We start from the raw sequence: 14,423 nt of genomic DNA on the forward strand, positions 1-14,423 counted from the left end.
TTCTACTTTTTCTTTTTACAGCATGTATCGATTAATTATAATTTCAATTTTAATATTTAAAATAGCTGCTATGATATTTGTTTTACTGATAATTGTATTAAATAAATTACTGCGAAGCTGTTTGAAGAACTAACTAACTAATTAAGAACGATCATTGTATGATTTTCAGACAAGCCTGATCAGCAAGTCGAACCTCTGCACGTTAATTTTCAATCTGTTTCTAACAAAGTCTGGGAACCGAATGTACAATATCAACCTTGGAAATCATAAGAAAAAGAAGAAACTATTGAAAACGATCCAAACAATGCTCTGGAGGAATTCCTTGGTTTTGAATACATCAGAATTCAATTTCTCTACGAATGACTCTGTTCTCCTTCAATTCTGTACTAATTACTACACGTCTGCAATCAATAGCATCCTAAAAAATTTCACACTAACGCTAAATCAGGAAGAAAAAATGGATTTGCATAATCGTTTCATGGAACCGCTGAAAACATTGCAAGAAATCACGAAGAAGCTCGAAACTGAAGAAAACGACATAGAAAGGGGAAAAGGCTGGTTAATCCTCGGCTACCTCCAAATCTTCCTCTTCCACGATCTGGGATCTATAGATCCGGTACAAAAGATTGCCCTAAAATCAAAATACATTCGCGAGAACATATCCGAATTGGAACACTTGATGTTAGTCGAGCAACTGCAAAGGGTCGTTCTTGCAACATCCGCTCCTCATGACCGAATACAGTCAAGGATCAATCATCTGAAGAGATCATCGACGGAGATGAAGAACTTCGAAAATGTCCAGGCTGTCAGACCGTCCTCGAATTTCCAAAATCTGCGGGAAGAGGTCGAGAATTTCTCGAAGAATATTGGCTCGTTTGAAACGGTCTTCCGACAGCTGAATCATTTGAGTGACGTTGCAGGTAGAGCTGGTCGAAGGGAATTAATCAATCCAGATCGCGAGCAGCTACACGAAGCAACGATCTGGAAGAAATCGTTGGAGAGATTCGCAGGAAAATTGGAAAAGAATTTCCTGGTGGGATTCCCTGATCTGGTCTCTCCTATGATCTCTGCCATCTTGAATCTGCACCACGGTGTCTCAATTTTGGTTCAACAGATCTCTAACTTGCAACATCAATGCCTGAACTCAGACATCTTTTACAATCTACTGCGTTTCCCTGTTGCAACCATTTACCAGGAGAATTACCTAGATCTAGTTAAATTATGCGCTTCTGAAAAGATGATTTTGATCCATGCGAAACAATCTGAATCCAATAGTATTGAGAAAGACAGATTAGCCATGGCAATGATCGCTTTGCGCGAATTAGAAAACTTTTCTACATTTGTTGGAACAAGTTCGAGATTGGTTTCAAAAGAAATGAGCAAAATCTTTGAGAAGATTCGAATTCTGTGGAGGGAACAAGAGAAACGGAGAGAGGAGGAGGCAAAGGAGAAAGAGAGTTTGTTCAAAATGAAGTCTGAGAAGGAGGAGGACGAATTGGACTACAAGAAAATGTTCCCTGGCTTCCAGCAAGACTTCTTGGAGCTTGTAGACATATTCCCCGACTTCCAACAGGAATTCCCAGAGCTCCAGAAACTTTCATGCAACGATCCCAATCAGAAGGACCACTTCGTTGAACTCATATCATCAAAAGATGCAAGGGAGATCCAAACTCTCCACTGGAACATCCTAAGGAACTTAACTTACAAACCGTCAAATATTCCTGAAAAATTAACGAATAGATCTAGAAGGTCTAAAAACCAGTTAGATCACTCAGGAAAGATCAAGGAACCTAACTTTGTGGAGCCTCTTGCTCACAGGTTCGAGATGTTTGGATCCTCCATTGAAACATGGCCGGAGAATTTATCGTCAAAATTAATCTGTAACTTGAATGTACTAGTCTCGCGGAAATGTAGTTTCGGGAGCAACAACAATCATGATTATGACTTTTATAAGGACCCAAACATCACTGAAATTGAAGAATGTCAGCCGTACTTCGAGAAACTGACTGCGAAGATTGAGGCCTTCCTGATGGAGTGGTCAGAGAATCCTATATTAAATTCCATTAAAGTAATAATTGAGAGACTGTTCAGTTTTCCAATTAATTCGTCGTTGTTGAGGTTCCTGGTTGGCATTGAGTTGTTGCTCACGAAGATCCAGCAGTGGGAGGAGAATGCCCGCCACGATGTCAGCTTGGTAGAGTTCATCGAATTCTTTGGTAAGAAGATCCTTCACTGGAGGAAGCTGGAGCTATCCAGATGGAACGACTCCTTGGAGATCCTCGAGGACAACTTAAAATCTGAAGCGTCAAGATGGTGGTTCTTCTTGTTCAACTTGGTGGACCAGTATCTTGTCGAATCGTCCGAGAGCCAGGAAGACGATATGAACAAAGAGGCGGAGAGTAAGGTCGCTGCTCCTTCGAAGCAGAAAATTTCTGAAAGCTTGGAACGCTTCCTGACAGAGTCGCCTTTGATCCAGTTTGAATCCAGACTCCAGTTGATCTACCTTTTCTACCAACATATTTCTACGTTTACTGAGAGCAAAATCGAAAAAGAGCTGTCTGCCATTTTCTGGAACATTTATCATTACTATAATCGTTTCTTGGACGATGTAACTAATAAAATTAAGACCTTGAAGGAGCCAATCGCTAAGAAGTTAAAGGATACGATCAAGATCACTAGGTGGAACGACATCAGTTATTGGTCAGTGAAGAACACCGCCGAGAAAGCACGCAGAACTCTGCACAAGTTCGTGAAGGAATTCCAAAAGGGCTTGTTGGCGAACGTTGCTGCTCACTTGGCCTTGAAAACGAAAGCTGAGGTTTCTAGCATACGTAACATGAAAGATTTGAGTCCTACTGATTTCTCGATCCAGCTTGAGTCTGGTAAATTGAGCAAAATGGAGAAAGTAGCTCGCAAGGCTAGTCAATTCTGCCAGGAGATTGTTGTGAAGAACAACTATTCACAGATTAGAAATGATATTGAATCTTTCATAGAAGACTCACTTGAAGAGAGCAAGCGACTGAAGAATTTAGAAGTGGACAAGACTTTGGCAAAGAGTAAGCAACAGTCGCAATTGAAGAGTATTCTTCAGCAGAAGAAAATGGCACTGGCGAATTACTTTAAGTCTCTAAGCCAACTTGGACTTTCTTATCGAATCGGTATCCTGACCTGGAAGAACAGAAAATATGAAGTCATAAATCATGGTTCGACGCCCTTGGATCTGCTAGAGATGAAAAGGTTCGAGTTCGGTAGAGGTTTGAATGAGAACGTGGAGAAAGGCTTACTGGAACAATGGTCGGACTGTGATAAGTATTACTACGAATCTCTGATCAAATTAAACTTCCTCGACGGCATTCTGAACTCTGGAAAAAGCGATTTTGGGCCGCAGAATGCTGAACGTTGTCGAGGATTCTCCGCTCATCTGATTCTACTAGCGCACACGCAGAAAGAAATAGTCTCCAACCTGCTTAAACATTTCCTTCCCCTGAGAATTCAACTGCTCAACCTTGCTACGATGAAGGACGACTTATGTAAAGAAGCTAATAGCAGAGAGACAAGACAAAGTGACCTGCAAACTCTAATGTTGAACTTCCAGGATCTGCTGCAGGTGCTGGAACTGAGTATGAAGCAAGTTATTCTCTTCTTGGAAAGTTCTCCGCCTGACTCAATTGAAGATGAGAAACTTCTTGACCTAAATAGTACAGTCAGACCCATTTTAAAAGAGCACAACGTTGCCGAAGAGTTGGCAAGGTCCATGAAAGATTCCGTAACGCTTATAAAGAACATGGCGGATGAACTAAACAAATGGATGGCAGTTTCCAAGAGGATTAAAACGTCGGGACACATTTTCTTCTTCCACAAACGACACGTTGACTTCCTTCGAACAAGTTACCAGAAGGTCAACGACGTCAAAGAAAAACTAGCTGACCTCAACACAGTCTTCACAGCAGATCATCCTATCACCGAGAACCTTCAGTTCATGATAAACAAGATTACCGAGAATGTTGCCCACTTTGAGTTAACATTGAGCAAGCCATTGACAGAGGAGTCTGAAAAATCTGATCTCGTGGTTGAGTACAAGAAACGTTTAGACGTGCTGATCACGCAAGTTCTAATTGCAATTCAGAAGAAGCTTCAGAAATCGAACGAGGTGACAGAGGAATCTAAGAAAGAGTCTGAAGAGAGTTTCGAAGAAAATTATATGACAGAAGGATTGATAGATTCTTTGAAGGCAGCTATCCCAGATTTGAAACTGAGAACAGCATCAAAAGTCCTCGGGGAATTGCTGCAAATTGTTTACAAGTTGGATGTCAAGTCTGCCAATCACTGTATAGGGTGAGTTTTCTTTTACTACTCTATTGACATTAAAATGCATCATATAAAATATTTCCCTTCATTTCCAGGTCGCTTTTAGAACACGTACCCCTTCTCAAGCAATACGCTCTTCTTCTTCAGTATTATTTGTACGAACAAGTAGCCTCATTCCGCCTAACGTGTAAGTTCCTCTATCTTCAGCTGAACGTCTTCCTCGACTTGGCTACAAACGGTTTTTGTCAACCGCAAGACGCAAATACACCTGAGAACGATCAAGACGGTGGTCCAAGCGAGGGAGGTATGGGTCTAGCTGAGGGCGAAGGCAAAAAGGATGTCTCGGATAGAATCGAATCGGAGGATCAGCTGGAAGACACGAAGGGTCCGAATGACGAGAAAAAGGATAACGAAAAGAAGGACACAAAGGAGGAAGATAAAGGTATCGAGATGTCGGAGAACTTTGAAAGCCACTTGCAAGACTTGGAGCAAGACGAAGAGAACAAGGATAAAGAGGAAGATGAAGACCTAGATAAAGAAATGGGTGAAACTGACGAGACTGCTGAAAAGCTCGACGAAGAGATGTGGAAAGATGACGAAGAGGAAGAAGAAAATGAAGAAGAGCAAGGTGAAGAAAACAAGAAAGACAAGAAGGGAAGTGGGGAGGAGACCGGCCAAGAAGAAATGGGCACCAAAGATGGTAACGAGGAGGAAGATGACAACAAAGACGAGGAAACGGAAGGGGAAGGTAAAAGAAAAGAAGAAGAGAAGAAGGACATCAATGAGTTCGACGAACCCGAGGTCGACGATGATCAGATAGATCCTTATCATGGGAAACAACAGCCAGAAATCGAACCGGAAGAGTTTGATCTCCCAGAGGATATGGCTTTGGACGATGACATGAAAGAGGATAAGGAAACTGATGAGCAGGAAGAGAATCCTTTCGACATAGACCAGTTGAAAGAGTCTAAGATCCCAGAAGAACCTGAAGAACCCGAAGAATCTAAAGAAGAGGAGGGCAAAGAAGATGCAGACGAACCCATGAATGATACCTCGGATGATACTGACGCAGAAGAAGATCCACAAGCGGGTGGTAACAAAAAGAAAGACACCAAAGAAACGAATGACGAAGAGGACAAAGAAAATGACTCGGAAGAACAGAAAATGGAGGAAGAAAAACCCCAGGAAGAAAAAGTCTCGCCTAGTTTGGATGCCAGTAGCAAGGAAGTGGATGCCAGTAAGGAAGTTGAGTCGAGGAAAGACGGCTCCAGAGATGCTGTGGAAAGCCAGTCGAATGAAGAAAACATGGAAACTGATCCTACAGACGTTCAAGCAGATGATACGAAGGACAAAGGTAAGTTTAACATAGCTAACAAGTACTTCATATTCCTTCATATTATCAAGTTACATTTTCTTTCAATTTTCATCAAAGGCACCGGTCAGTCGCAGACAGAAAAACGGCAAGGTCACTCTGGGTCTAAAAAAGAAGAGAACGTTCCTACGTCCGGCGAAGAAAAGTCGTCCAAGCCGATTGAGAAACGAAGGAAACCAGGTCAAAGCGATGAAAACCGCAGTCTGCTCGACGACGAGGTCCAACCGTCTGCAAAGAAACTGAAGACTGGATTAATGCACGAGGAGCGGGATGATCACGAAGAAAAGGGGGACGATGCTGACAATGGAGGCGCAAGCGAGACTTATGAACACATCAAGAAGTCTGATAAGTTCGATGACGTTGTTTTTGACGCTGCCACCGAGGAACAAGTCAAGCAACAGGCGTTAAATATGGAAGGTAAATTGACTATTCGAGTTCCGACGCTATTAATAAATCAATGAATTTTACACCACTTTGATTTTAGATAATGAAGAAAAAATGGATGACGAGAACGAAGATGTTAAGATGCACGAAGATCCAGAGCCAGAAGAACAACAGGACAAAGCGGAGAAGGAGAATTCTTCCAAAATGCCTGAGAGTAAGAAGGAGAAGTCAGGCCAAGGAAATGGTGAGAGGTCCGATGACGTTGAAGAAGTTGAAATGGTAGCCGAAGTTGAGGGTGAAGAAGTAGAGACAAGCCGTGTCTTGCGCGGCAGTGAGTCCACTTTCCATACAAAGTTATCAGAAGCGGACCTCTACGACGTCTCGACAGAAGATATTGCAAAGAAAAGGTCTGAAATTGAAAATATGCTTGGTCAATGGACTCGGCAGACATCATCCATTGAGGCAGCGAACGCTTGGAGCTCAATCAGCGCGTTGACAGAGTCAGCGGCCAGAGAACTGAGCGAGAAATTACGTCTAGTGTTGGAACCCACTCTAACGTCTAGGTTGAAGGGTGATTACAGAACTGGCAGGCGCATAAATATGAGAAAAGTAATTCCTTACATTGCCAGTGAATTCCGCAAAGACAAAATATGGTTGAGGCGTACGAAACCGTCGAAGAGAGACTACCAGATCGTACTAGCTATCGATGACTCCAGTAGTATGGCTGATAATCACTCAAAGGAATTAGCTTTCGAGTCTCTGTCGTTAATTGGCAAGGCCATGACCTATTTAGAGGTAGGGCAGCTTGCTGTGATTAACTTTGGAGAACGCGTGAATATCCTTCATCCCTTTGGCGAAAATTTCACTGAAGAAAGCGGAGCAAGGTATGTGTTTAAGTGATCGATTGCTAAGTGGATTTTTAATTATGGGAAATTCAATTTTCAGGTTGATCCAAGAAATGAAGTTTGAACAGAAGCAGACGATGATTGGTCAATTGTTAGAGTATACAACGGACATGTTTGCAAGTCAGGGCACTGCCACGGATAACGCAAAATTAGTAACTATTCTATCCGATGGCAGAGGTATATTTTCAGAGGGAGTTGAGAAAGTGAAGGCAGCTGTGAGAAGGGCCAAATTACAAAATATTTTCTTAGTCTTCATAATTGTCGACAATCCTCTTAACAAGGTAAAAAAGAAATATATTAGATCATTAGAAAGAAATTATTTATCGTTTCGTTTCGCAGGACTCGATACTGGACATACGGATGCCAATATTCGAAAATGGAAAATTACTGGGCATAAATTCTTACATGGACAGTTTCCCATTCCCATTTTATATTGTTTTACGGGATTTGGACACCTTGCCGGTAGTTCTCAGTGATGCATTGCGTCAGTGGTTCGAAATTGTTGGCAGAATCGATACATGAAGACTGTTTTGTATAATAACGCTTGTTGTACTACTATATTTGTACTGTTTTACTACACTATACTATTAGACTACTAGTAGTATTACTATTGTACTACTAATACTTGATTGACAGGATACATAATGAATTATACTATTTTTTAATGTCACTGACGATTTGTGTACATACTGTTACAAATAAAATATGTATATCAAATAATAATTATTTATAACATTGATAAATTGAGAAACCTGCAGATTTAAAAATAATATCGACACGCAATTATTATAATTTAATTATTCAAAGAAAATTCTCAGACGTTTCTGAAAACTGTTCGATAATTTTAAGAATAGGAGAAATTGCGGAAATTTTTTTCATTGTCTGACTATAGTCATTATTGTTGAGTTCTACTACTTTTGTCGAAAATCATTGACACTTGACATATTGACTTGTACTACTTGCAAGATTAGTTTAGGTATACTAAAATAAACTCGGTAAATTACCAACAGTTGATGTATCAACAGTAGTAAACTTCACCACAGTGACACACGAAATAAATACCAGAATTTTATTATCATTTTCATCTAGTGGTAAATATTAGAGCCTCATACGAGTTATCAGAGTAGTCTGGACACCATACGAGATTCCGTGTCATATGTTCTGAAATACCGACATCGCTAAAAAACAACGGCGCACTCTTACGGTCTACATATACCTAAGTCTATGGCTTATATATGTGGTATCAGCATAGACAAGGTATTCACTGTACTTCGTTTATGTTACCATCCATGGTAAGTGTCTAAATTATCTTACTATTAGTAGGTACTCTTACCATATTCCCCAATAGCTTTAACCAACAGTTTCAGCGTTTTGCCGCTTCATGAAATGGCGCTATACGGACATCTGAAAACAGCAGATGATTCTTACCGAAATTTACATTACGGTTTATAGAAATTGCGGCAAGATTCATTCACGCTAATCTAAAAAATGAGACTCCAATGTTTCTCGTTAAATTTTCTAACATTTTGTATCTCGTATAAAAGCTAGAAGAACAGACTTTAAGACAGATGAATAATAAATGTATTTTGTGAATAAATATCACACAAACACGTTCGAAGATCTCCTTGTAACGATTTATGATTTCACTCATGAAAGATGGCGTGCGATTGTCCCTAATCGTAACGAAACATCTATTCTAGATAAATATAATGACGTAATATAAAACTAATAAACAAAAATGTTAGAAACATTAATTTACAACAATCGCATAATATGTAAGCAAACTAAAAATCAAGTAAAGTAAAGTGGATAAAATTGAAACAAAAAAAAAATAGACAAAAAACTATGCACAACATATGAAATATAATAGTTTCGAAAACGATCTCCCACATTAGAATTCGTTGAAGATGTTTGATTTTTTCGGTAACTTTGCCTGCAGTCTGTCGAAACCCGAGGACTCCGGTCGTCAATTAGACCACGAAAATAAACCGGCAATATTTTTAGTCGGGATTTAAAGTCACCCCGCGGACATAGGCGTTTTTCAACGACAGAAAAAATGGCGTTCCTCCCGCGTTGCGCCGCCGTTCATCTCCGGATGTGAAACAGTTCGGTGTGAAATAAAATAAAGCCAGCCGGCTAGGAAACGCGGCCTCAGGAATAGAAACGATCGAGGCAGTCGTTCTCATTTCGTACATACTTGGCGTGAGAAGCAACTGTGCCTTTTGATATGGCGCCAGCCATAATCGTACCCACCCGGCAGTAGTATTCAGCTTCGACGATCCCATCGAACTTCCTACAATCAGTCCAACCATAACAACGAAGCACAGCTTAGTAAACAATGCGTATTGTTTTCAAGGCGTTGCACGCGTCGAAAGGAGATATTTTGCAGCGCCGCGGAAAATAATTCCTGAGAAACTGTGTCGTTGCTCTGAACGATACGGAGAAATGCAATTCTTTCAAGATTAAACCTGACAATAGTTGAATCGAACGTATCAATCTTATCTTCTTTTATTGATACTATTTTCAGTTGCTTATAAACAAAATTAACGTCTCAAGTTATGGATAAAATTGTGTACAGGGTGCAATGAGAAGTTAAAGGCCCTATTATTTGTAATATTATTGCTATTATTCCGAATAGTATTTCGTGGAATATTACTATTTCATAAAATATATTTCTTTTAATGAAATTGTAACTTCAGAATAGTATTTCCACGAGCAATTATTAAAATATACTTGAAATGCTATTTCAATATGTAACTACTATTTTAAAAGTTCATTTACCAAATTTTGTATTACACGAGAAGGTGAAACTAATTACAGGCTATTTACTGTACTAAAAATCTATTTTCCTGAAATCTTGTTAATTAGTAGATGTCTCAGAGGCCGGCAACAGTAGTTACGGATTAATAAGAAATCCAGCTTCACAACTTGGTCAATTTCTTTCTTTTCGTCCGGATCTTTTATTATTCTTTCGTGCGCTACTGTGCGTGCAGGGCTGAGGGAACAGTTTATCGTCTCATGTAAGTAGCTCTTTCAAACATTTAATTACTGAACTTACAGTATATATATTTAAAGCAGTCGAATTTGCCATAATTTTAATTTTTCATGGAATTAAGTAACATTCATACGTAATTACTGTTAAAAAAAAATGTTTATTCTGCATTACATGGAAAGATACAAATATTTATACTCCATTTACTATTTGACAACCCTACGCACGCGATATAATGTAAAATTCGCACGTTTTATTTGGTGGATTCATAAATAACTTCCGTTACCATCCGTCGTTCGTATCTTCCCTCTACGAGTCACCGAGACAAGCGCCAAATAAATAAGGGTTGAAAATAAATCAAATAAACAACAGACAAAGTAAAGAAATAGATCAATACACCAACAATGGATGTTATTAACGACTCCGCCTGAGATAGTTCGACGAGTGTTTGACACGATCGCATCCAAGTCCTGCGCGATGATGAGGGCGGTTCGCCACCAATTAAAATCGCCGCGCGTGCTTGCGCAAGGTTGTCGCGGGCGCGTTCGGCTGGATTCGCGTACCGGACTCGGATCATTATATCACGATAATGTAACAAGTTAGCGAGAAGAAACGGGACGGCGGCACGGTCTCGAATTGGCAGCGATCGTGGAAATATTAAATCGGCTATGCAGGAGAAGCGAACCGGGATATTTCGGCCGGTCACCTTGAAAAGCTATTCGTCAGCCCGTTGGCGGTTCGGTTACGAGGACCGCGGAGCTGCCGGGCCTTTGGTTCCCCGCGTTTAGCCATCTACCGCCTTTCTATTATCGGATCGCTATCAGATATCATCATTATCGGAGGGGGAGAGAGAGCTTGCGATGGCTAGAAAGAGAGAGAGATACTTTATTGCCACCGAAATATCTCCCGGGAATAAATTGTCGCACGTGCGACAGGTTAGGCCGTCTCCCGGCCGTGGCTCCCGCTTTATCACGTTCAACGAATGCGTTAATGAGCGATTAATGGCGGCGCAAAACGGCTACCCACTTATGCGAGCCGTTCGGAGCGGCGTCGGGAACGCTGTAACTATGGTCGGTTTCGGCTTCGGTTCGCCCAAGTCGCTATACTTGCAACTTATTTTAAACCTTCTTTCGCGGGCATCGCAGACTTTCGGGCGCTGGAGAACTTCCGGATTTCGGAATTATTTCGTCGGGTGTTAACACTATGTGAGTTATTTTTACATGAAATGATTCTGTAGACTTTGTCGAATAGAATGGTATACATTTTTTATGAGATTGTAAACATTCAAACTTGTTTAAATATAATCTAGTGGAAGAAGGGACAGGAAGTTAAAAGGGAAAATTGAATTCTAATCATTTTTCTCTGCTTCTGGAATTATTCTCCAGACCCTTCCGAATGCATCGATATATTTATTTATAAGATTATAAACATTTAAGCTTGTTTAAATACAATTTAACGGCAAAGTAACATCGAAGTTTATTTTGAAAATGGCCCAAGTCCATTTATTTGAAAAATGCAGATGATACAATAGCATAACGTTGATGTATTTCTAAGAGTTGTTACGTTCTAGAGGCTTTCCTGAAAATGAAATTATAGTACATAACGCAGAGATATAATTATTAAAACAGCTGGCTCGATATTTTTAAAAAATTGACTTCGGCCACATTCGAAATGAACGGCTCGTCTGTCCATTTGCTTCGCGAATTAGTCGATTGTTTTGTGCGAAGCGGTAGGTGGGATCGAATTTCGGCTGGTCAAGGAGTTAATTAATGGGCCCGATTGTTCCACTCGTTCCTCTTATTTCTGGACCCGTGTTGCATCGCGGATACACCTGCCTGGCATTCGCGGCTCGTTCGGCAATCGCATACGACGCTCGAATTCCCCGCGTGTCATATTTATCTTCCACGGGACGCGACGGCAGGCCAAAAGCTCGTTTCCCGAAATTTCCCGGCGATTTTTCAATATTTTACGAAACCCGAGCGCGCTTCCCCCGTTTCTGCTCCAGAAAAACAGATCTCGCACTTCGCTTTCGAATCTCAGATAAAGAATCGCCCCGATTATCCCGTCTATTGATCACGCCGGAATAGAACAACAAACAAATCTCGCGTATCCACCGAATACCAAATTCTGCATGGATTCTCGTTCTAACAAATTCAAACTTGGTTATTTTCGCTATTCTTTGGAATGGCGTAAATAATTACTACTTAATTAATAATTAAAATTTGAAAAATATGCATATTGAGAATTCAAATTTTAAATTTATTTTAAATTCAATTTTAAATTTAAATTAAATTTAATCTTACATTTTAATTAAATTTAATCTTACATTTTAATTAAATTCAATTTTAAACTTTAATTAAATTTTCGTCACAAATAACAAAATTTAAAGAGCGAGAGATTTTTATATTGTTCTTTTGACTCTCAAACCAATTGCAAAACTTTAATGAGAAATGATTTTAGTCGTTGCTCAGTAAACTAGTACCTTCAACAGTCAAACGGTATTCAAATAATTTCGTCCAGCCCTAAAGAAATAGCTATTGAGTTTTGAAAGGTGTTCGATTATTACATTTCGCCAGAGTCGGCAGAAGGATCTCCGTTTGTCGTATTTTAAATTAAGAATTCCTGTCCGAAGCTGCGGCGAGTTAATCCGGTCGATTTCGCATCCTACAAATTGCCGGTTAGAAAGCCCGCGATCTATGCGAGGTGATCTTGGCAGCTGGGTCCGCAAAATGATTTAAATATTGTCGCCGAGCTGGCGAGTGTGTAAACAACAATAACGGCGGGACCGTTGCTTTTTACCTGGTACCAATTGCTTCTCTGTCAGTTTGTATTCTTCACGAGCGGCTGCAATAACTCATCGTCATGAGAAACCGTCTTTAAATTAAAATCTTTAAAACGTCGTCTGATCTCGTAAATGCATAATATTTCCGGTCATAACGGCAGATGGCTTTTTAGATATAATACACTAATTGTGTTACACCTATTCAATTACTGGAGCCTGAAGATCGTTTTATTCGATGTCGTTAGTCATTACACCACCCGCGACTAGGCGGCCATCTTGATTTTATGTTGTGAACAGCGATAAACAGCAAATGGATCGATCGAAATATATACTCTTTGATGGAACTGTTCAAATTTATAGTAATCGCTTGTCGATTATCGAAATGACAAGGAAGGGTTTAAAGCAGGTTGTTCAAATGATTTTCGATCGATTCAAACGATTCGAAAGATTTGAACGATTCAAACAGTATAGGCAAACCAAATAATTCAATTAACTCAAATAATTCGAACAATTCAAATAAATCAAACAACTTAAACAATTCAAACAATTTAGACAATTCAAACAATTTAGACAATTCAAACAATTTAGACAATTCAAACAATTTAGACGATTTAAACAATTTAGACAATTCAAACAATTTAGACAATTCAAACAATGCAGGGAAGTAACTCAAGCAAACATCTCAAACAATCAATCGAAGTTAACAATTTAGACGAACCTTTCACACGATTTATAGAATTGCGAAATTGTTTAAACGTTCGAACACGTCATGGCAGAATTCGCTGTACGCCGAATTCGAATTCCAGGTCCGATCGCGCGAAAGTGTCGGCCGGTAGGCGAGAAAATGGCGCGACAGCCTGATTCATTGACCAAATCAGCATTAACAATTTACATGCGTGTCGATTAATTCTGGCCGCGTCGAACCGTTACATCGCAGAACCGGCGCGGTGGCGGTACACGGGCCGGGGCCTAATTACGGGCCGGCAACAATGTACGCGAAATTGTAGCAAAATTAGGATGCTGAGTGTACCGTTGGTAAAGGGGAATTGAAGACTGTCCAAGTAATATTGGCAGAGCGGTTCGCGGTGAATAATGAAACCCCTATATTTAACCGGACTCGGGTCCGCGCGCAGATTGCGAGAACAGAACTTTCTTTGACGAGGAGCGGCGTCGTCCAGAATTTTTTCTGGAACCGATCGCGAAGGAAACGAGCTGGAGCATTGCATTTTCCTAGAAGTACATATACATCCCCATTCCCCATCCCCAAATACAAAAATATTAAAACATTTTTACTGGAAATTAGATAAATATGAAAATCCGATACGAAGTTGCTGTAACTTTTTAAATTCATTTCAAACTGTAACAAGTACATAAATACAATTAATAATTGTATAATATTTGGATACAAGTTAATAATAGCGTAATAAGATGAAGAAATTCTTATATTGTCTTCGCAATTTCATATTTCGATCATTAATTTTTATCACGGATGCATGAAATCCCAGTCTACTTACAACTTAGCATGCACTATCGATGATATGTCGCCATATGGCAGGCATCGCAGACATTCCCTAAACCCGAACGAAGTATCACAATTTATACTAAATAATCAGGTGTCCTACTACTTTCAGAGTGGGTTGCAAATCCGCTGGAGAGCGTCGTGAATTTCTCTCGAGACGA

At 40.0% G+C, this 14,423-nt stretch overlaps 1 protein-coding gene across 1 annotated transcript in view; it reads left to right on the top strand.

Moving 5' to 3' along the window:
* The window catches only part of LOC144472067 (midasin), a 125,102-nt gene extending 117,442 nt beyond the window's left edge, over positions 1 to 7,660 (top strand). The window contains exons 17-22 of the mRNA XM_078184763.1: positions 170 to 4,335; positions 4,404 to 5,662; positions 5,741 to 6,097; positions 6,165 to 6,948; positions 7,010 to 7,250; positions 7,309 to 7,660. Coding sequence (XP_078040889.1) covers positions 170 to 4,335; positions 4,404 to 5,662; positions 5,741 to 6,097; positions 6,165 to 6,948; positions 7,010 to 7,250; positions 7,309 to 7,491 — 6,990 coding nt within the window. The 3' untranslated portion in view covers positions 7,492 to 7,660. The remainder of the gene's footprint in view (positions 1 to 169; positions 4,336 to 4,403; positions 5,663 to 5,740; positions 6,098 to 6,164; positions 6,949 to 7,009; positions 7,251 to 7,308) is intronic.
* Positions 7,661 to 14,423: the final 6,763 nt, after the last annotated feature.

The sequence above is a fragment of the Augochlora pura genome, chromosome 7 (assembly GCF_028453695.1).
Source record: "Augochlora pura isolate Apur16 chromosome 7, APUR_v2.2.1, whole genome shotgun sequence".
Taxonomy (NCBI): domain Eukaryota; kingdom Metazoa; phylum Arthropoda; class Insecta; order Hymenoptera; family Halictidae; genus Augochlora; species Augochlora pura.